This window comes from Pipistrellus hanaki (assembly GCF_964339955.1).
Source record: "Pipistrellus hanaki genome assembly, chromosome: 1".
Classification (NCBI taxonomy): Eukaryota; Metazoa; Chordata; class Mammalia; order Chiroptera; family Vespertilionidae; genus Pipistrellus; species Pipistrellus hanaki.
Window position 1 is genome coordinate 44,975,168 of NC_140503.1, and position 20,950 is coordinate 44,996,117.

The 20,950-nt window shown below is 48.5% G+C and overlaps 1 protein-coding gene across 7 annotated transcripts in view; it reads right to left on the reverse strand.

Annotated features, from left to right (window-relative positions):
* Window positions 1-744: 744 nt before the first annotated feature.
* Window positions 745-20,950, reverse strand: part of TLN2 (talin 2) — a 402,173-nt gene continuing 381,967 nt past the window's right edge. For all 7 annotated transcript variants that reach the window (XM_084886348.1, XM_084886349.1, XM_084886343.1 and 4 more), the window contains 5 exons: window positions 9,011-9,136; window positions 6,505-6,567; window positions 6,231-6,413; window positions 3,100-3,225; window positions 745-1,623 (listed from right to left, as the gene is read on the reverse strand). In XM_084886348.1, coding sequence (XP_084742474.1) covers window positions 1,495-1,623; window positions 3,100-3,225; window positions 6,231-6,413; window positions 6,505-6,567; window positions 9,011-9,136 — 627 coding nt within the window. In that variant the 3' untranslated portion in view covers window positions 745-1,494. The remainder of the gene's footprint in view (window positions 1,624-3,099; window positions 3,226-6,230; window positions 6,414-6,504; window positions 6,568-9,010; window positions 9,137-20,950) is intronic.

The window sequence follows — 20,950 nt, forward strand, 5'->3', positions numbered from 1 at the left end:
CCACAAAGTGGGCTGGAGTCTGCTAAAGCCGGACCGTTGGCCAGGGCTGCAGGTGACACCTCGTGAGGACCAGAGCGTCAGGGCTTCTCCGGAACTCTGAGACTGCATGGTGGACGTGAAGTGAGACGTGATACCACATCCCTGCCGGGAAGACATGAGCTTTGAAAACCGAGTACCCCCTAGCCTCCCCTCCATAAATTCTCTCAAAGACACTTGCTACCTGGCATTCGGATCTGTCCCACAAACCACTTTGTGTCCTGTCTTGGGTCAAAGCCTCAAACTAAAGGTAAATTCAAGATCTTAAAGGGGCCTTCCCAGGAGAGGGCTCTGAAAAAAGAGAGGGGGGAATGACACAATTCTGCAAGCATGACACTGAGGAGATGGACTCCGAAAACCGAGCTCCACGGACAAGGTGCAACGAGAAGCAAAACGATCCTGTTGCAGGCTGATGCTGATTTTAGGCTGAGTCCAGGTTCTAGGGATCCTAAGCCATAGGGAAAACGCCCATCTCAGGGGGGAGGAAAGGAGAGAGACTTTTAAACAGGCACCTTCCCATTCTGAATTCTGACCCCATCAGAGCAGAGGAGCTGATGTGGGGCTTGGAAGACGGGGCCACCAAGGAATTGCTTTGTTCCAGTTGCACCCCACCATGAATGTTTGCCAGGGGGTGCTAGATTGCCTGTCATCCGGGGGCCGTGGGTTTGTGTGAATGGACTTGTAGGAACTCAGACAGCCTCTGTGGAGTAAGGACCCACACATTTTATTACAGCCCCTGATCGCCGAGCCCTGACCATTACCCCACACCTCTGCCCTTTGGATTACGGAGGGGAAAAAAATAATGGATTATCTGGGCCACAGAATACAAGACAGGGTCTAGATTGTCCAGGGAGCTTACAGTCTGAGGCAAGAAGGCGTGCAAATGGGAGCAGGAACGCATCACCCCATGGGTGAGCCAGCCTTGGCACAGAAGGATGACCCCCGTTGCCCTCCACACGGACTTACGTTTCTGTCTTTTATTAACATGTTCCGCTCCAGCTCCCACTCTCTCCTGGGGGGGATGGGAGGGGAGAAGAACATCTTTAAATATCTATGGCATCCATGATTTCCTCAAGCCATTATTTTTTTCCTATTACGATTTCAACAGGCCCAGGAGCAGGCCCAGAGAAGGACGGACAGAGAGCACAGGTGTCTGAGAACGACATAATACTGACTTCTCTTTTTTGGTAACAGTCCGCGAAATGCACACCCTTCTCTCCTGAGATGCGGTGCGGCTGGCGGGGAGCTGGCAGAGGAGTGTGGGTGGGACACTGTACCGTGTGACATCACGATCATGCAGCTGGTGCCCGACGGGACAGACGTGAGGACGAGTGCTCGGCTCTGGGCCGGCCCCGGGGGAGGCAGGCAGCTTCCACGTAAGTTCCCCGCCTCCCAGGAACACTGTCTGTCCGGTTCCCTCAAAGCCGTCCGCGGGGGCTTTCCATCTCGGCCACGGCTTTAGCCTTCATCCTCCCGCAGCTCAGTGGGTAAGAATTTATACTGCTGTTGGCGGATCTGGGCCAGTTTTTTCCTTGCTTCTTCCAGTTCTCGCTCCTTCTTCAGCATTTCCTCCTGTGCAGCGATAATCTGGAAAAGAGAGCCACAAGCTTACTGGATGTAAAACTTTCCAGGAGACTGCCCTGCCCTCTAGCGCCTGCTCCGTGAGCTTCTGCAGCACCTGCTGCACGGGACACAGCAGAGCACAGGGACTGAGTACTGGCTCTGGAGACCAGCCCCGGGGCCACGGTTTGGGCTCTGAGGCTGATGAGCCAGTTGACCCAAGAAAATAAGCAGACTTCTGGCCACTAACTTAATAGCTAACATCTATGCCATCCCTACTATGTGCTGGGTTCTGGCATAAGCACTCTAGGTGGTGTCCCATCATCTTCTTGGGAGCACCGTGAAGGGTGCCCCATTGATCACCCCATTGTTCCAATGAGGAACCCGACGCTGAGAGAGAGTCCGCCTCCCCACAGCCCCCCGGCGAGTGGTGCAGGGCCTGGCCCAGGTATTCCCGAGCTGGGGCCGTGGACACGAGATGGCTCTCAGACATTTACTTCATGATTCTACGATATGATTTGAGGAATATTTGTAAACAGGTATTTAGTGGAAGAGGTAAGTTTGTGTGCAAGAAAGCCAACTAGATTTCTTTCCTGTGGGCCCTTTCAGAGCCTTTCCTAGGCCAACGATCGCTGGGCTACTCCGAGGGGCGGGCAGAGAGTACAGCATTCCACAGACTTATTTGATCAGAGACCCTCCTTCATGGAACTCCCCATGGGACGAGTGAGACAGCAGACAGGGTCTGGTAAGGGTGAGTGCAGTGTGTTCCCAAATAGAGGGAGCGGTTTGGGAGGAGCTAAGGCAGGCACAGGAGTGAGTGACCTCAGTGACAGGGTCTTGGTGCTCCTGGCGCTGACGAGAAAACCAACCTCACAGAGTAGATTTACGTCACACGCACTCTGAACGGCAAGGCTGCTTTCATGGTTTCCCCCTCCTTCCCGAGCCCGTGAATGCAACCTTGCCCAAGGCAGGCTACTCTCTGCTATCCCGGTCTACTCTCATCAACATCTGGGAAAATATCACCATTCATTCTCTTTTGAGCCAAGTATCTTGAGTGGGTAGCAGCCCCATAGGCATCCATCGTTTTATTTACAGGATCATATTGCTATCCACCAATTCCTCTTCTCCTTTTTTATAGCAGAATCCCTGACTTTTAGCTAGGCATACGACACTAAGAATACTGCATTTCCCGCCTCCTTTGCAGCGAGGTTGGCCATGTGACAGTGCTGACCAATGACATGTGAGAGGAAGTGATGCTGGAAAACCCAGGTGGTCTCTGAGCTTTCTTGGACCAAGTGGCCAAAGACAACTTCTTAAGGGAGGTTCAGCCATAGGGAGATAAAGCCTGGGTTTATCAGTGGGTAAGAATGCGGACTGCTTACACCCGGACTGTCTCACAGGAGAAATAAACCTCCCTCTCCTTTAGGTCACTGCTATTCTGTGTCTCTGGTATAACACAGCGCCCATCGTGGGAGTGAACATTGTCTGGATTTAATCACAAACCTGAGCGATGCCCCCCACAAATTTCGTTTTCACTACAACATCGTCATCATCAGCTTTGCCAAAGGCTGCCTTCTGGGCTGCACGGACAAGATTGTCTGAGGCTCTTTTCACAGCATTTCCTGCCGCCTGGAGAGGAAACAAAATACACATGTGTCATTAGGAACAGCCATTTGGATCAGGCAAGAACAGACATGAAGGTGCAGTTCATGAGACTGGGAATCTATCATCCAAATAAAACACAGGTTCTCTCTAGTTAGGCTCCATCTGTCAGTGTCTATCAGTCTGTCTGACCATTCATCTACCCATCCACTGATTCTACCACCATTGGCACCTATGTAGTCTTAGCTCATTCACAGGTGAACGAGATCCGGCTCCTGGCCCTCACGGAACACACAGTTTTGAAGGGAAGCACAATTATGTAAATAAATGACAGTGGCATTGTGATGGGAGTGGTAACAGAAGCCCTCGGGGCTGCCTCCTTGGTTTAGAAAACCTGTCCTGTTCCCTTTAGATGAACTTGAGAACGTGGCTTGGACATCACTTTCTCAGTGCTCCTGGAGTGCCCTGTTCTGGCTTCTCTGTAGCCGCCTTGTGACTGCCTTTCTCCCTCATGGAGAGGGAGTACCTTGAGGGCAGGGGCTGTGACTTGAATCTTTGTAACCCCAGCACCTGGCACAGTGGCTGCCCAGGGTTGGTATTCACTGAATGTTTTTTCGGTCAAATGAAGGGCTATGAAACCACACCTTACTCCTGCACGAAAGGCTGGGAGCCCCACAGTGATAAGGCCTTTATGAGGCAGAGCTGGGCTTTACTCAAAGATGGGCAACTGCTAGAGACAGGCGAAGGGGAGCTCTGCAGTGTGCTTCTAGATCTTCAGGGAGGGCGAAGGCCCACACTGGCGTCCCTCATGCTCAGGGTGGCTTACTCTTCATGCTGGGGGCTCGTCTTCTGCCCCCGGAGGTTTGGGATCTCCTAATGGTGGTCTGGTTTTTTTTCCCCCTTTTTAAAAATATATATTTTTATTGATTTTTTACAGAGAGGAAGGTAGAGGGATAGAGAGTTAGAAATATTGATGAGAGAGAGACATCGATCAGTTGCCTCCTGCACTGGGGATGTGCCCACAGCCGATGTATTATACATGCGCTTGACCGGAATCAAACCTGGGACCTTTCAGTCTGCAGGCCGACGCTCTATCCACTGAGCCAAACCGGTTTCGGCGTCAAGGCTTTTTTTTTTTTTTAAAGCATCTGACTTCCTGGCCCAGCCCCCTCAGAGTCAAAGATTTGTGTTTGGGGGTTAACCTCAGAAACTTGAGAGATTTTCGAATGCAACATCAATTGGCTCATCTGGTTGGTGAGCTAACGTGACAAACAGGGACTCTGAGGGTTTGCATAAGAAGGGAGTGCTCAATTCATCTCTGACAAACATCGTCGTGTGTTTATTTTCAAAGTAGCTTCATGAGGTCAGAACTCATTAGTCCGCTTTTCTGATGTTGAAACTGAAGTAACTTGTCTAAGACCCTGTAGCTGGTAAGTTATAGAGCTGGGATTTGAATAGGTCTGTCTATTCAAAAAGCCTCTGGGTCACTCTGAGGAACTCACACGTGACCTTGCAGCATCCAGTTAAGTCAGCAACAGTGATAATAAGAGCGATGCTGTGCTAGGTCTGTGGAGAGCCGGAGGGCTCACAAAAGCATGTTCACAGGCCAACACAGGTATCTCCATCCCCATTTTACAGAAGCGGCAAACTAAGGCCTGAAAAGTTTTGAGTGGTTTGAGTAAGTTAATACATGGCAGAGTCAGGACTTGAACCCTGGTCTCTCTTCATTCAGAATGTTGTCCTCAAAAGCGTCCCCCCAAGCCACAAATGACAGTTCACAAAGGTGAGGCTCCCCAATCCCCCTGGGCTTATCCCAGGAGTCAGATGAAGGGGAGGGAGGTGTGTCAGAGAGACACTCGGAGGACCCAACAACAGAAATGCATGCCAGGACTTCCAAAATGAAACTAGAGCTCTGAGCTTTGGTAGAACTGCTCAAATATTTCTGCCATTTATGAAAGGGCTATCACTTATGTAAACATATTTTAGGACATAAACAATCTGCATTATAACACATAACAAAAATCTAGAAAATTGGAAACAAAATGTCCAAAGTATAGGGAAATTCTGGCATGATCGGCTGATGCAATATCATGCAATCGTTAGAAAATGAGGCTCATGAAGAATGGACCAGTTAGCTTTGCACGGAGAAATTATGAAGCCTTTCCTTCAAGGAAAAAAGATATGGATGATAAAATGTTCAGTGAAAAAAAAGCAGAATGTCTCTTGCTGGGATTACAACTAGACAAAACTATGTGGTATACAGATAAACACAGGAAGAGGAACATGATAATCTCGGACATGTACAATGTCGAGGCCATGTTTCTTTTTCATTCTAGCATTTCTTTCACTGTGTTTCCAAATACTCGGTGATGAAAACGATCAGGAAAACATATGCCTTGGGAAGTACTTGATTGTCACCTTCACAAGCATGTTCTCTGGGCTCTGGGAAACCTCACAACAGTTTTGGACCAACTCCTCGTTCCTCTCCCTCCCTCCTTAGCAAACAGAGAATGAGGACGCCCGCTGAAACAGGCGCCATCCTAGTGGGAGAGATGCTAAGATAAAGACCTGGTGCCTGTGCCTAACAAGCTCCCCACCTTGTCAAAGACAGACCCAAAGATAAACATGGTGGGCCAGGAAACGGGAACCAGGAGTGGTCTGGCTGAGGCTCTGGCAGGACAGAGGGGGAGGGACGGGGCTGGCTGCCTGAGGCCCGGAGGCAGGAAGGGCTTCCTAGGAGAGGTGACCCTGGAGCTGAGTCATGAAGGACAAGCAGGCGTGCCCCGGGCTGGGTGGGTGGGTGGGGAGAAGGGTCCCAAGGCCTGAGGCAGAGGGCCCACATGGAGAATGTCGGTTGGGTGGGGCAGCAGGTGTAGGATGCATGGTCGCACGTGGCAGGAAATGAGAAACGTGGCACAGGGTTGGCTGATGGGAGGCCCGGTGGGTCATGCCAAGGAAGTGAGACCGTCCCCTTTGGCGACACTTACCCGCTCCAACAGGAGTATTTTCCCACCAGCATCAGTGACCATTACCTGTAGCCGCCTCATGGCCTCTGAGTCCTGATCGGCCTTCACCTTGCAGGCCACAAGCAGCTGAGCCGTGGAGGCGGCGACCTGCTTGGCGGATGAGATGAGCTTTTCCTCGCTGGCGTGTCCCTGAACAGAGGCGTTGGCCGCCTCACAGAGGCTGCTGGTCGCAGCTGCCACCATGCGGGCCTGGGGACAGTCAACAGAGAAGTGACCCAAGGCCCAAACCTCCCGCAGGGGCTCCAAAACCCAAGTGGGGAGGGAGGAGAAGGCGACTCACAGCAGAAATCAGCCCCTGCGACCACTGTCCGTCATCCGCGGCGTTGGCGGGGATGGAGCCCACCTAGAGAGCGGAGGTGAGAAACCTGCAATGAGAGCTGGAAGGTGCAGGGTGACTTCAGCCCCCACACTGCCCGAAACCAGAGAGAAAGACATCCCAGATGCACAGTGCCCCCAGGAACTCCCCCACCATCACCAGCATGAGAACGGAGCACCCTTTCCCATGTGGGGCACTGGCCACTGGGAGACAGTACCAGCAGGGCGGGCGGGATTCCCCCTCGGCCACACGGAGCCACGCCGACAGGCTCCGGACGGCCTCTGCTCGGTTGCCAGGTATTGAGTTTCTGGGAAAATGGCGCAGGGAGGATAGATGGGGGCGGTCTTTGCATGCTCTTCTCTTCTGCCGCCTTTCTCCATTCCGAGCATGGGAGCCCCCGAGGCCTCTTCTGTCAAGGGCCCAGGGAAACTTCAACCGCTCCTGACCACAGAACCTGACGCCGTGCTGTGATCCTTCTGGCAGATGATGCAAAAACGGGCGGTACGTTTCCCTTAATACAACGAAGTGCAGACCCTTAAGGAAATGCACACCTTGGTGGGGGTGGGGGGTGGGGCTGGGAGAGCAGCGTTAAGAGACTGGAAGTAAGATGATCTCTGTTTCTATTTAGAAATCATGGCAACAAGTGAAATATTTTCTATTCAGAGGGAGTATCTATGGGAGGAAATACCTTTACACTCGTGGGAGATGAGTGGAGAGGTAACAGATGACTGTATTTGGATATGGAATTGAGGATCCATCAGCAATTACAGGAAACACATCATGGCCTGGAGAATGTCAGGGGAACCCCAAGGTCCTGCACATAAGTTCACCCAAGTCCAGCTGAGCCTCCTTTTCCAACTTGTTGAACACTTGGCCATCTGTGCCGCAGGGGACAGGGGCTCTGCCCCACTTGAGTTCGATTCTCCAGGGCAGTGGTTCTCAACCTTCCTAATGCCGCGACCCTTTAATACAGTTCTTCGTGGTGTGGTGACCCCGAACCACAAAATTATTTTTGTTGCTACTTCATAACTGTAATTTTGCTACTGTTAATGAATCGCAATGTAAATATCTGTGTTTTCCGATGGTCTTAGGTGACCCTGCTGGCAGTTGAGAACCCACAGGTTGAGAACCGCTAGCAGGGTCACCTAAGACCATCGGAAAACACAGATATTTACATTGCGATTCATTAACAGTAGCAAAATTACAGTTATGAAGTAGCAACAAAAATAATTTTGTGGTTGGGGGTCACCACAACACGAGGAACTGTATTAAAGGGTCGCGGCATTAGAAAGGTTGAGAACCACTGGTCTAGACTCTAGCAATGTGCCTGGCACACAGCTGGCCCTTGATCAATACACTGAGATTTTTAGGTAGGATAGTCTCCTCAGTGACCCACTTTTGGTCTTCCATATTGATTAGTCAACAAGTACTGGGTAAGTAAGGTTAGCATTGTGCTACATCCATAGGGGATACGTGAGAACCATGAAGGAACAGACCGCATGCCACTTAGGGTGACGTGCAGACGTCAAAATTGAATGACATACCACACAATGGTTTAGAAAGGAAAGTATGTCGTTTGAGACTAAGTTCACAAGAAACTTCCTGGAGGAAGATGGACAGCCCCTGGTTGGCGTAACTTCCTGTCAGGGGTCAGGACACGGCCCTAACTGTCCCTCTGTACACTGACAGCAAAAGCCTGTGAATATCGAAGAGAGTGACTGACAGTTACGATGACCCAGCTCCCCAAGCCTTCCCCTGATGGGATTTCTGTGCTGCCTTTGATTGTGAGAGGCTCTCTGCGGGCACAGTTTGGAGGGGTGTTTTCACGTTCTATGGGAAAAACAGGACACAGGGAGTATCAGAAATCGGGGGACCTTCCCATAGCCAGGATTAGCCTAGTGTACTACTAATTCTTTGGATTATTGGAAGAAACCCACGATGCCTTCCTGCTAATGCGAATGGAACAGATGACTGGAGATGAAGCAGATTGAAGACATCTCAGATTGGAAATGAGCCTGGCCTTCTGGCCACCATTGGAAAACGCTAACTGCAGAGTTGGACAGCATTCAGCTACACAGTGCTCAGAGAGGAATGGGGCCATTGGAGTGGGAAGACGGTATTATAAAGCCCCTGACTGTGGTGCTTATAGAACCTCCACCAGGAAAATATGACAGCTTACACCTTTAAACAGCCTCATGTACAGAGGGAATATACGGGTCTTGTTCAGGGCCTGATCGCGGCCCTGGGTGGGATGCTTTCCTTAACCAGAAGCAGATGAGGGCCCAGCAGCCAAGCCCAGGCGTCTGTGGGTCAGGCCTAAGCAGAGTTTCCAGTCAGTTGGGGCAGACTGGCCATTCAGCAAGGGCGCGCACGGCCCTGGTTTCCTTGGTCAGGCCTGAAGCATTCACCTCCTTCCCTCGTAGGCCCTCACTAGGTGAACGCCCTACCTGTTGGCCAGCGGGTTACCCACCTTTCCTTGGGCCACCAGCTCCCTCTGGGCTGCCGAGGCTGACTTGACCAGGGCACTTGTGGCAGCAGCAATGGATTTAGCAGCTTCCAAGATCTGTTCTTCAAAATCCAGGGTCTCATCCGCTTGCTATAACCAAAAGAAAACAGCATCACAGGCAGTTCATATCCACAGAGGGCGCTTTCTGCCAAACACTGCTGGGTCACCCAGTGCTCCAACCGCCTATTGCTTTTTGTCAACAAACCACACCCAGGGCAGGAGGGCCTGAGCTGGGCAGCTGCCCTTCCATCTGCTGCCTCCCCGAACCCCTCATAGAGGAGCACTGGCAGCATGTCATTCTGCACAAATGTTAAATCAGAACATGCTAAGGCTGACAACTTTCCCAGGCCAGACTTTTTAGAGACATAAATTCACTGTAAATAAAAATATCTCAAATAGCCAAAACCGGTCTGGCTCAATGGATAGAGCATCGGCTTGGGGACTGAAAGGTCCCGGGTTCGATTCCGGTCAAGGGCATGTACCTTGGTTGCGGGCATATCCCCAGTAGGGGGTGTGCAAGAGACAGCTGATCGATGACTCTCTCTCATCGATGTTTCTAACTATCTCTCTCTCTTCCTCTCTGTAAAAAATCAATAAAATATATTTTAAAAAAATATCTCAAATAGTTCTATCGGCATCAATAACTCAAATCAAAATAATCAATAATCAAAATCCAAAGAGTGGGTGGTAGCACATTCTCCCAGGGCTGAAGGCTCAAAAAATGGGTTGAAAAATAAAGAAACACTTGATCTTTCTGGGGTAAACACAAAAGCAAACCCGCATTCGCATTTTTGTGGCTGAGCCCGAGGAGAGTTACATACCCACCAAAGATCACCCCGTGATGGGAAAGAAGCCCGCCTGGTGGAGCTAGCTGTTCTGTGGCCCGGCTGCACCTGGGAGGAACACTGGCCACCACTGTGTAGGGCTGTCGGGCCATTGGGACTCTGCTGTAAATTTGCCACCATCATGCCATCACCAGGGAAGTTGAAGTCTAGCTTCTGGGAAGTGGGGCAAATGTGGAGACCTGGGTCCTAGGCTTGGTGGGATGGAGCATCACCATTTGGAACAGTCAGACTAGCTGATGCTCAAGGTCAACCTCCAGCACTAATATTCTGACAACATGGTCAAGTTTCCCCTTAGGCCCCAGAACGTTAAAGATGTGGCTGGTCCCTTTTTGGGTAATAAGAAAAGATGGTCAGGTATAGCAATCTTTTCCTCTGTGTGTGTGTGTGGTAAAATACACATGACACAACATCTACCCTTTGGACCAATGTTACATGTATGAGTCAGTGGCATTTAGGACACTTGCAATGAGGTTTTAAAAGTACCTACCTAGTGCCAAAAATTTTGTTAGGCACTCTCATATACATTAACTTGTTTTTCACCAAAGAAAAGAGTTATTTATACCAGCAGTCACCAACCAGTGGTCTACGGTGGTCCGTGAGGTCCAAAAGGCTGGCGACTGCTGATCTAGACCAGTGGTTGGCAAACTCATTAGTCAACAGAGCCAAATATCAACAGTACAATGATTGAAATTTCTTTTGAGCCACATTTTTTAAACTTAAACTTCTTCTAATGCCACTTCTTCAACATAATCGCCCAGGCCGTGGTATTCTGTGGAAGAGCCACACTCAAGGGGCCAAAGAGTCGCATGTGGCTCGCGAGCCACAGTTTGCTGACCATGGATCCAGACCATAGTTATCTATATCCTTATATTTACTGTGGGAAGACTGAGGCTCAGGGAGGTAGGGAATTGAGCCCAAGGTCATGTGGCAGCATGAAAAATCTAAACCGGACCTAAACCTAAATCTCTCCACCTCCATGATGACATGTCTTACTCGCCAAAGACCACTCCCCAGGGCGTTAGTGAGGAATAATTCCAGGTCAGTCGGCTGGCAAATGGCCCCACATGCGACATCAGACAGGGTGGGCACATGGATACAATTCTTTTTGGGTTCCCTATTCTTAATGGTCACTCCTTGAACCACGAGAAATGCCAATCTCATTTTTATTTTTACATATTATCACACAGGAAGTGGATCTGAAGGATGGCAGCAGCAGGCAACAAGTTCTGAGTTAGAAGCTGCATAGTCTTTCTTTTTTTCTGACGGTCTTGCCCTAGGAGCATTCAGCACAGAAATGGATTCCTCATAATGGAATGGGGGCGGAGGAGCAGTAGTGGTAGAATATAAAATTTGTTTACTGAAATACAGAAATGACTCATTATAAGATACTCTGGCCCTGGCCAGTGTTGCTCAGTGGTTAGAGTGTCACCACATGCGCTAAAGGGTCTTGGGTTCAATTCTCTCGGTCAAGGGCACATACCTGGGTTGTAGGTTTGATCCCAGGCCCTGGTTGTGATATGTGCAGGAGGCAACCATTCGATGTTTCTCTCTCTCCTCTGTCTCTCTCTCCCTCTCCCTCCTACCTTTCTACTCTCTCTAAAAAGCAATGGAAAAAATATTCTTGGGTGAGGATTAACAACAACAAAACAAAAAAATCAAAAAAGAGACACTCTACATGAAATGTATGGCCAGGCCCCAGAGACAGGACATTAGGTTCTGATACATGTACTCAATGACTCTGAATTAAGAGCTTTTTTGAAAATTCATTCTGCAAAAGAGTGTCGTGCATATAATAGATGAAGGCACTGAGGAAATCACAGAATTTCTGAGTCTAAATTTTGCAGATCACAAAGTAGAGGCCCATAGTAGGTCCCCAAAATTTCCTAGACACCTGTCTCAGGCAGCCTCAGCTACATTATGCATTGCAAAATTTAATCCACTTTACTGGGTGGAGTGCCACCAGCAGATTTCTGATTTTTCAAATTTTAGGATTCACAAATATGGAATTCCCTTAAAATGAAATGCTAACTCTAAGCATAGACAGATCTGATAGAATCAGCTCATTACAGCTGGTTGGAAAAGCCTCTCTCACATCTTCTGCTGCCCTGCAGGCCTTTTTTTTTAACACACACACACACACACACGCACACACTCATGCTTAAAACAGATATTTAACTTTGAAATATTTTTGACACCCGCTGATTTTTCTTAGAATGGCAACTGCTGTGATGGCCTTTGATTGATTTTTCTTTTTCTTTCTGTAACACCTCCGTGCTTTCAAATGGACACCGCAAAAGCCTCATTTCTACATGACATTTGCTCTGATTAGGAGGAACGAGAAAGTTTCCAGGAAAGGCTTCCTAAAGCTGACTGGGATGGCAATGGGGATGGAGCGCGAACATTTAGCTGCTGCCAGTTGGGCAGAGTCCCAGGATGAGACCTGCCGCCTGCCTGCTGGACCCACACCTTTCTGCAGACCAGGTTTATCGTGAACAGGAACTCCCACCCCACCTTCCCTGCTGCAAACAGACCACCCAACCTCTAGCCGCAGAGAGCCCGGGCTCTCCCACGCCAACGAGGCGTGGTGCAAAGCCACGCACCCCAGCCAGCCCTCCCCGCCGCGTCAGCTCCCACCGGCACAGAGAGGGAACCTGGGGGAGGGGCCGTGAGGGCGGCCAGAGACGAGAGAACACACATTGCGAACCACACTGTGAAAAAGAAGAGAGGTGGAACTGGCTTGGTCTTCAAAGGACTTTCCGAAATAAAGGGATCACAATGAAAATGCAGAATCTGTTTAACAGAACTGAGGGGTTGGGAGAATAAGAATGGCAAGGAGGAGCTGCTCTAAGGGGACCGAAGGGAAGGATCTGGAGACTGGGCGGGTGAGTTCCTCTCACTGAGCCTCATCTCATTCTCTTCTACTCACCAGAGCTCAGATGGTTGGTCTCTTAAGATCCTCTTTAGTGGAGATCTTTTATTGATCTGACCAATGCTTCCCAAATCTGTGCCTCGGTTTACAAGACTGAGTCCTTCCTCTCAACCACTGGAGCCAGTAAGATTGTTAAAATCATCATTTGGAGAGTATCACTAATCCTATACATACAGTTATTAATATTTCTTTAAAGCACCAAGCGAAGACGATGAGTTAAGGACACGCTGTCACTAAATGGGCTAAGTGGACAGCTCTCGCAGAATCACCACAGGGTCTGGCTAAAGAGGCAGACTGTGTCTCAGGAGGTCGGGGTGGGGCCCCAGAACCTGTGTGTCTAATGGAGGCGACCGGGCAAGGCTGTGGGAAATGCTGGCCTGCGGGAAGGAAAAACAGGGGCCAGTGAACCTCCTCCAGGCCACGGGCTGTGCTTTATTCAACTTAATGTACCCCAAGCACAAAGTCAGACAGAGGAACCTGTGTGATAAATAAACGCTTGGTGAATGGATGCATTCATTCAAAATGGATCTCCTGAGTTCTAGAGTTCAGCCTGAGGGCGGTGTACATGGTTAGAGAAGGAGAAGGCACCGCGTAAGCATCCGCACCAGTGACTGTCCGCTCCTGATTCCCGGGGGATGAAGGCACCTGCCCTGTTTGAGGCTGTGGGTTGTTAACTGTACGCTCTGCTGCATCCTTCACTGGCCTTTCACAGCGGGTGACACTCAGTCACGCACATACAGTGGAAACACAGCGGCAATTTCCACATTTTACTAAGAGGCTCTCTTATTAAAACAGTGCCGGGCAAATTAACACGTGCAGACTGGGACTCTATTCTGCTTCATGAAGGTGTTAGCTGCAGCCTGGATACTGAATCTATTCTCTCCTCCTTTGTACTACCGCTCTTTCCCCTGCTCCCCTCCATTCGAAAAGCATATTGGCCAGGTTTTTTTGTTTTTTGTTTTTTTTTAATCTTTAAAAAAAAATCTTTCAACATTAATAAATGTTGAAATTATTAATGTCCCCCTTCCCCCCCTATTGACCCCTTTTACCCTCCCATCCCCACCCTAGGCCTTTACCACTCTATTGTCTGTGTCCATGGGTTATGCATATATATGCATATAAGGTCTTTGGTTGACCCCCCCCCCCCCCCCCCTTCTCTCTGAGATCAGACAATCTGAACTCTAACAACTGTCTTTCCTAAACTGTCTAGCAGGCTAGTCGAGGATGGCTTCTCCTCACCTTGGTTTTTCGGTAGCTTCGAGAATGGTTTCAGCAGCCTTTTGCTGATATCGTTCCTGCCTGGTGATCTTATGCAGAGCTCCCCCTCTGGACAGTTAAGAGGCCTGCTAGGTAAGCTCCTTCTTGGGAAAGAACACTGTTGGGCTAGCTCCCTTGCTGACTTCTCCCTGCCCTTGGAGAACTTTGAGGGTTTTACTCTGATTGGCCTAATGTTTAGAGAGCTGGAGGTTCCACTGGCGTAGGAGAGGGGAAAGAAGGGTGGAGAGGGGACAGAAAATGGGAGGCTTTTCTTCATTTTTATAGTGTTTTTTTGCCTTTCAAGGATTCTGAGAACACAGTCTTTGCAGCAATTCACTCATTTCCTCAACCCCCTTCCCTCCTGATAAGGGTTGTTATAAGTAAATTATTAATATACATGGAGCATAACTAAATCATAATAGATTAATTTCATTATTATTTCTACTACATATGTTTTTGTGGTCTTAGAATTGTTTTTTTCTGGAAGGGGGGATGGGGGACATCTGTAATACTACCAATAATAAGTAAAAATAAAATAAAAATAAATTGGGTTTTTTTCAGACTTTGACCTAAGCTAGTCTGTTTTCCCTTTCAGAATGCTGTTTTCCACTCATCATACCAGTTATACTGCCTTTTTCTGATTGAAACCAAAAAGAACTATAAATAAAAAATACAAATCAAAGGTAAGCGAAGTGTCGACTGACACATGATACATGATGCTGACGGTACTGCTTCAGGTTTTAGTTTCTGATCTGTACTTTCTGTGACTTTGGGGACTTTGCCACCCTCCTCTGGTACTGATCAGCTTTCTGCTTGTAACTTGGTGAGAAAGCTACAACTTGGTACCTTTAGCTTAGATATGCTGTGGTTCCAAAGCAAATCCCTCTTAGGAGGCACTGATTAAAATAAAATACTCTTTCTCTTCCTTCCTCTCCATTGGCCTCCTTCACGGAGGAGCCCTGCCTCCCTCCTGCCAACCCCCCTCCCAACCACCCTCTCTGCCCCGACTCCCTGACGGGTCCCTGGGCATGTGCAGGCAGAGGAAGAGCGCTTCCTTTCTTTCCTTTCTCTTTGTGAATCACATTCCTGCCCTCCTGGCCTTCTTGCCCCCTCCCGCCCCTGCCCTCAATGAACTTGAGGTGAAGGACTGAAGTCACCCATAAGATATGGCCAAAGTCACCCATAAGATACTGTCCCAATTCCTGACTCTCTCCCTTTTCTCACAACTGGTCACAACACCAGATTACACCTCATGGCACCGTCTTCCCAGTCAGGAATCATGCATTCCTCTGTGTTACTGAAAAACTTGCAGAATGCTTGCCATTAAAAACAAGGTCATATCATGTCAGAAACAAACAAAGAATTTTTAAAATATAATTCAAATGTCCTTGAGGGAAAAAAGGAAGCCAATGCCAAGTAACCAATGCCAAGTAATCCTGCAACGTGAGTGAGGCATTTCCTGCCAGTTGGAAGCTGAGTGGAAGAGGCAGCCACGTTTCCCCTTTGTTTGCAGTGAGTCTGGCTGCTACCATATTGCTTCTGGTGTGGAATTGAGAGGTGCCTTGAGGGAGATCTTAGCCTATATCGAAAGACTCAGCTGCATCAGAGCCAGTTCAGCTCCCCTCTGGGGACCTGAGGGTGGGTTGTCTTTAGGACCACCACCCTGATCTATAATAGTAAAAGCATAATATGCTAATTAGACGGACATCCTCTGGACGACCTTCTGGACAAAGCCAGGGCTTCCCGGGTCCTGATTGCCTGTCGGCGGCAGGAAGGAAGCCCAGGTCCCAGGTGCCAGAGGGAAGCCGGTAGCCGCGGGAAGGAAGGCCTACTCTTACATGAATTTCCTGCATCGGGCCTCTAGTAGGTCTAATAAAGGGAAAACCTCTTAGAACAGCTGGAACTGAGAAAAGCTCATCTCTGGATACAGGGCCTTGATCCTCTAGCCGCCAAGGCTTCCCGGTCTCAGGAAAAGCTCCAGGGAACCAGTCAACAGACAAAGTGGGCAATGCAGAGAGAGCACTGACACATGGGGATGCCTGTGACCTGGGGAGGGGTCACCTGTGCATCCAGATGTAGAATAAATGCACATTCACACCATATCCATTGGAAAAGCTTGCACCACTAGCATCGTGGGAGTGGTTTTCCCATAGCACCCACTGGTTTAGTTTCTTTTTCCTTCTTTCTTTTTTTTTAAGTGAAAAGTAATGCCACTGAAATGACTATAATTGCTATTTCTGTTTGATGGAAAAACTCTTAAGGGTTTTGTCATGTACTCTCATTTGAGTGTCTAAATAGGAAGCATGGATAAAGAAAAGGTAATAATTCTTTCAAAGATTAATCAGATACATCTGTTACATCTTGAGCCCCTTGATATGAATCCTCTGTGTATCTGAGGAGGGTCTGACAAGGACTTATGGTTCTACTGGCGGGGAGTCACCTGGGAGCCTGTGCTGGCAGAGTTCCCTCACACCATTGCTTTTCACGCCCTATCCGTCTCCTGGCCTGAACCAGTCAGTGGCAGATAAGCCCAGCGCCCACAGGTCAGCCATATAGAAATGACCCTATCTGCTCCTGCTTTCCTCTCTGATCATCTGGTTGCCTTTCCTGCTCACCCAATTAATCAGTATAGCATGCTGGTCATAGAAAAATTACCCAAAGAAACAAGGAAATTGCATCAGTGGTAACAAATGGGCTTTATCTTAAGGTCCTATTAAAATGGTCTTTTTCTTTATTCATTATAACTTGCTATCTCTTTTCCCTGGTTAAACAGCTTAAACTGCACTCAAAACCCTAAACCAGTGGTCGGCAAACTGCGGCTCTGTTGACTAATGAGTTTGCCGACCACTGCTAGACTAAATGTTACCGTGTAGTTAGAAGCTTAGAGGATTAGGCAATTGTGGCATATTGTGTGCAAAGAGGTAACGGATAGTATATGAGAGTGGTCGGCGAACTCATTAGTCAACTGAGTGGCAAACCACAGCATGTGGCTCGTGAGCCGCAGTTTGCCGACAACTGGCCTAAACGCTGCCCTCTGGCAGGCAGGGTGGACTTGGGCAGCACCTTGAGAACCGCCTGGAAGAGCTCCTGCTGACACCCACTCATGGGTCACTTCTCAGAGGGAAAGGACTCCAGGGGTGGGCTCCACATTTTTAACTCCCGAAGCCAGGACCCCAACACTGTGCATCCTTCCCTGGGTCATCACTTCTCTGCTGCTGTCGCTACACCTTCACCGCCAGCCACGTGGAGATGGCTCCTAGACATGCCCCAAGGAGCCTTTCTGCCCCTTGCTCACCCCCGGCTCTCCACCTGTGAGCGTGTTGCACACAGACACACACCCGCGTGCTCTTTAAAGGAACACGCCTTTTCTCCTCCCCAAGGCTGAGCTGTTAGCACGTAGTTCTCTTTCCAGGAAGCGGTGTTCACAGCCTTTTGTTGAGAGATCCGCGTGCACTCTCACAGACTTCAGGGGCTCCTCTGCGAGGAGGAGGTCAAAGGCAACCACAGAAGGAGGTTCTGTGCCAGAAAAAATATTTCATAATCCTGAACTTTCTGTTGCACCCAATTAGGCTATGGAATTACTTTCTGATTGCCAGCTTAGTCTAAATATTATCAATTTCTACTGACAAGTCAACCTATAACAGGAAATTCAACAGAGGAGTGTAGTCCACACCATATTATCCTTATCAGATGCCGTTAGTCGTCACCAAGCCCAGTGACTCACCATCCAGACAGCTGGCATGGCCGATCTGCTTTATATAGATAGACTGCGGGTGGGAAGGAAAGAGCCCCAGAGAGTTCATGTGTGCTTGGATTTTTGCTGAGACCTTGATAATGAAAATTACTAATTTCTAAAGTGAAGATCGGGTTAAAAACGGACTAAACTGAAATATAAGCCTAGATGTGCTTGGAGGTTACAAGCCTGACCTTTATTTCATGTCACAAAACAGGGTGGAATCTCCCGTTTTTCCAATGAGCGAACGAGCACAAAGCTAAGCTGCCCATGACATCTCAAGCCCTTAGGAAACATCAATGGTTATGACTTGTTTCTCGAATAAAAATAATAATCTAGCAATACGGATACAGGTTTCTAATGCTTCAAGAAGAAATGAAATATAGCACAATGGAGTGGAACGAGCGCTCCGTCTTCTAAGTCTACGTGTGATTTTAACACATTTTTTCCTGTTGCCTCATACACTGCATTAGGAACCCCCGGAGACAGAGCAAGACCCTGTAGGAATATGTTTGATATATAGTTGGATTAAATAACAACCTAATATATCAAACATATCACACAGAGGCCTGCAGAAAAGGCATCCAGGTCTGACTGAGCTCGAGACAAGGCAGAGAACTGTGGCTACGGCCGCAGGGTGGTCCCCGCAGCACCTTCACCTTCTGCGGAGCACAGTCTGCCTGCAAGGGTGGAATCGGCGCCATTAGCGTATCGGAGGCACATGCACCAGAGCTCCCGACATTCTCATTTTGCCTTTATACCGTCTTCCCAAGCAAATGGTGGCTGCAATAGTGCCAATGTGTTCCTGATTCATGTCTGAGAAATTCCAGGCAAAAAGAGATCTTACATTTCAAAGGGCCTGAAGTGGGAATAAACCAGGAATCATCTTCAGAAAGCGCAGAGGGCTCTAGTTTTAACCCAGGCAACCTGAGAATGTGGTGAGCAAAACCACTTAAAAACAAAAACATTGCCCGTTCCCGAAACTATTCCTCTTGGCAGTGCAAACGCTGCCCGGTTAGGGAAGGAAAGCGTGCTTACCCCCTGCCCGGGGCCTGGTGGTGGGTGTGGAGGTCAAGGGTCAGGGAGGTCCCAGCAACTGCTGACTCACAGAATCCTAAGGTTTGTTTTCCAGACTAGGAGAGGGGATGGAGAAATGTAATCAATCTCAAAAGACGGGTTGATTTGGCTGTCAGAGTGGGATTTTCTTTTTTTAACCGGGGAAATAAGTCCCTTTATAAATGCAAGAAAGATATTTTATTTCATGTGGATAGTACCACAAAGCAGACAGCCCTTCTAGACAGACACTAAAGCTGTGTGTGCTTTTTAATGATCTAATTGGCTTTATTGAATGATTCTAGTAAATAGAAAGGTATTCTCACAAAAGCCATGTGTTATTTTTTTGTTTGTTTGTTTTCCCCAAAAAGTTTTATAGAGAATATGAACTATGTGGTGGGAGCACTGGTCATGAGCAGAGGACACTCAGGTCATTCTAAAGCACCCGAGAAGCTCCAAGCACCCTTCCTCATAGGACGGTGGGAGCGGCCTACTTTAGGCTGCCCCACCATGAAATGCAGGGACTCAAATCAACAGTTAGGTTACCTCCGGCCTAACCCAAAGGATTCCTGGGAAGGGCCCGCTTGCCCACTTCAGTAGCTGTCACTGATTTAAGTGCTCTTGTTTTTATTTATTTATTTATTTATTTATTTAAAATATATTTTATTGATTTTTTACAGAGAGGAAGAGAAAGGGATAGAGAGTTAGAAACATCAATGAGAGAGAATCATTGATCAGCTGCCTCTTGCACACCCCCTACTGGGAATGTGCCCGAAACCAAGGTACATGCTCTTGACCGGAATTGAAACTGGGGCCTTTCAGTTCACAGACCGACGCTCTGTCCACTGAGCCAAACCGGTTTCAGCATGTGCTCTTGTTTTTAAAACATAGATGCTCCCATCACCCCAATTCCATTGGTCTTGTACATTCCCCACCTGTCTCTTTCACATGCAAGTGATTTTTACAGAGCTGTAACCATAATGAGCATATATTCTGCATTCTGTTTCTTTTCTTTGCTTACTTTACATAATGCCATTAGCATCTTCCTTATGCTACCATCTTATCAACCATATTTCTAATAGCTTAATAGCCGCATACGTTTCCTTGAAGGAGACATTTGGGGCACATCTGCCCTCCCAATGCTACAAACTAGGACAAAAAGAACGACCCTCTCGCACACAGAACGTTCCTCCTCTCTGTATTTCCGCCTTAGGACAGATTCCCAGAGGTGGCTCAAAGAGTATGGGCAAGCCAAATAACTCCCCCATGGGCCTGCACCAGCCCCTCTGACACTGGGTAGGCCCCGAGGGCTGGTATGGACTAGAACTGCCACCCAGAACCCACACACCCTCTCCCAGCGCAGCCACAGCCCTCTGATGCTGGCCAGGTAACCTGCCTCTGAGTCTGTATCTGGGGAGCAGGGATGGGAACCGTGCTGCCTCATGGACTTGTTGCCAGGACCAGGTGAGCTAGTCCATGTTCAGTCCCTAGAAGATTGCCTGGCACATGCCGGGCACCCAATCAGCGTGGGCTTTTTGTTTGCTTTCCTTTTTCTTGTTCTTTTTGCTAAGTCCATCGGCTCATGGTTCTATGGAATAATTCATATTTCAAGCATTTTCCTAGGAAGCAGTAGATACAAGTCCCAGAACCTAGTTCCAGTGACAGTGATAAGTGACTGCTTACTAAGTCTTCCTGTATGTTGGGCACTGTGTTCCTAGATGATCCAAATGGTTACAATGATCCTATGTTGTAGGAACTCCTAATAACTTTGTTTTTCAGATCAAAGGCCATCAGGTAAATAAATGGCCGGCAGCGGGAAACCCAGGTCCAGAGGCAGACAAGAACTCAGAAGGACCCGGAAAAGGACAGAGGGAACGGGATGGATGAAACAGGAGCTCTTGGAATAAGGTGACATTAATGTTAAATCAGCACCAGGCTCATCCTCAGGGAGAAGGAGTATCGGCTGACAGGACTTCAGCACTAGCAGACAAAAGCTCTCCCAAGAGAAGCCACTGCAATAAATCAGGTAAGAAAAATGAAAGACAAATTAAGCATGAAGCCTCTAAATGTTAGTCGATGGTTGCTGC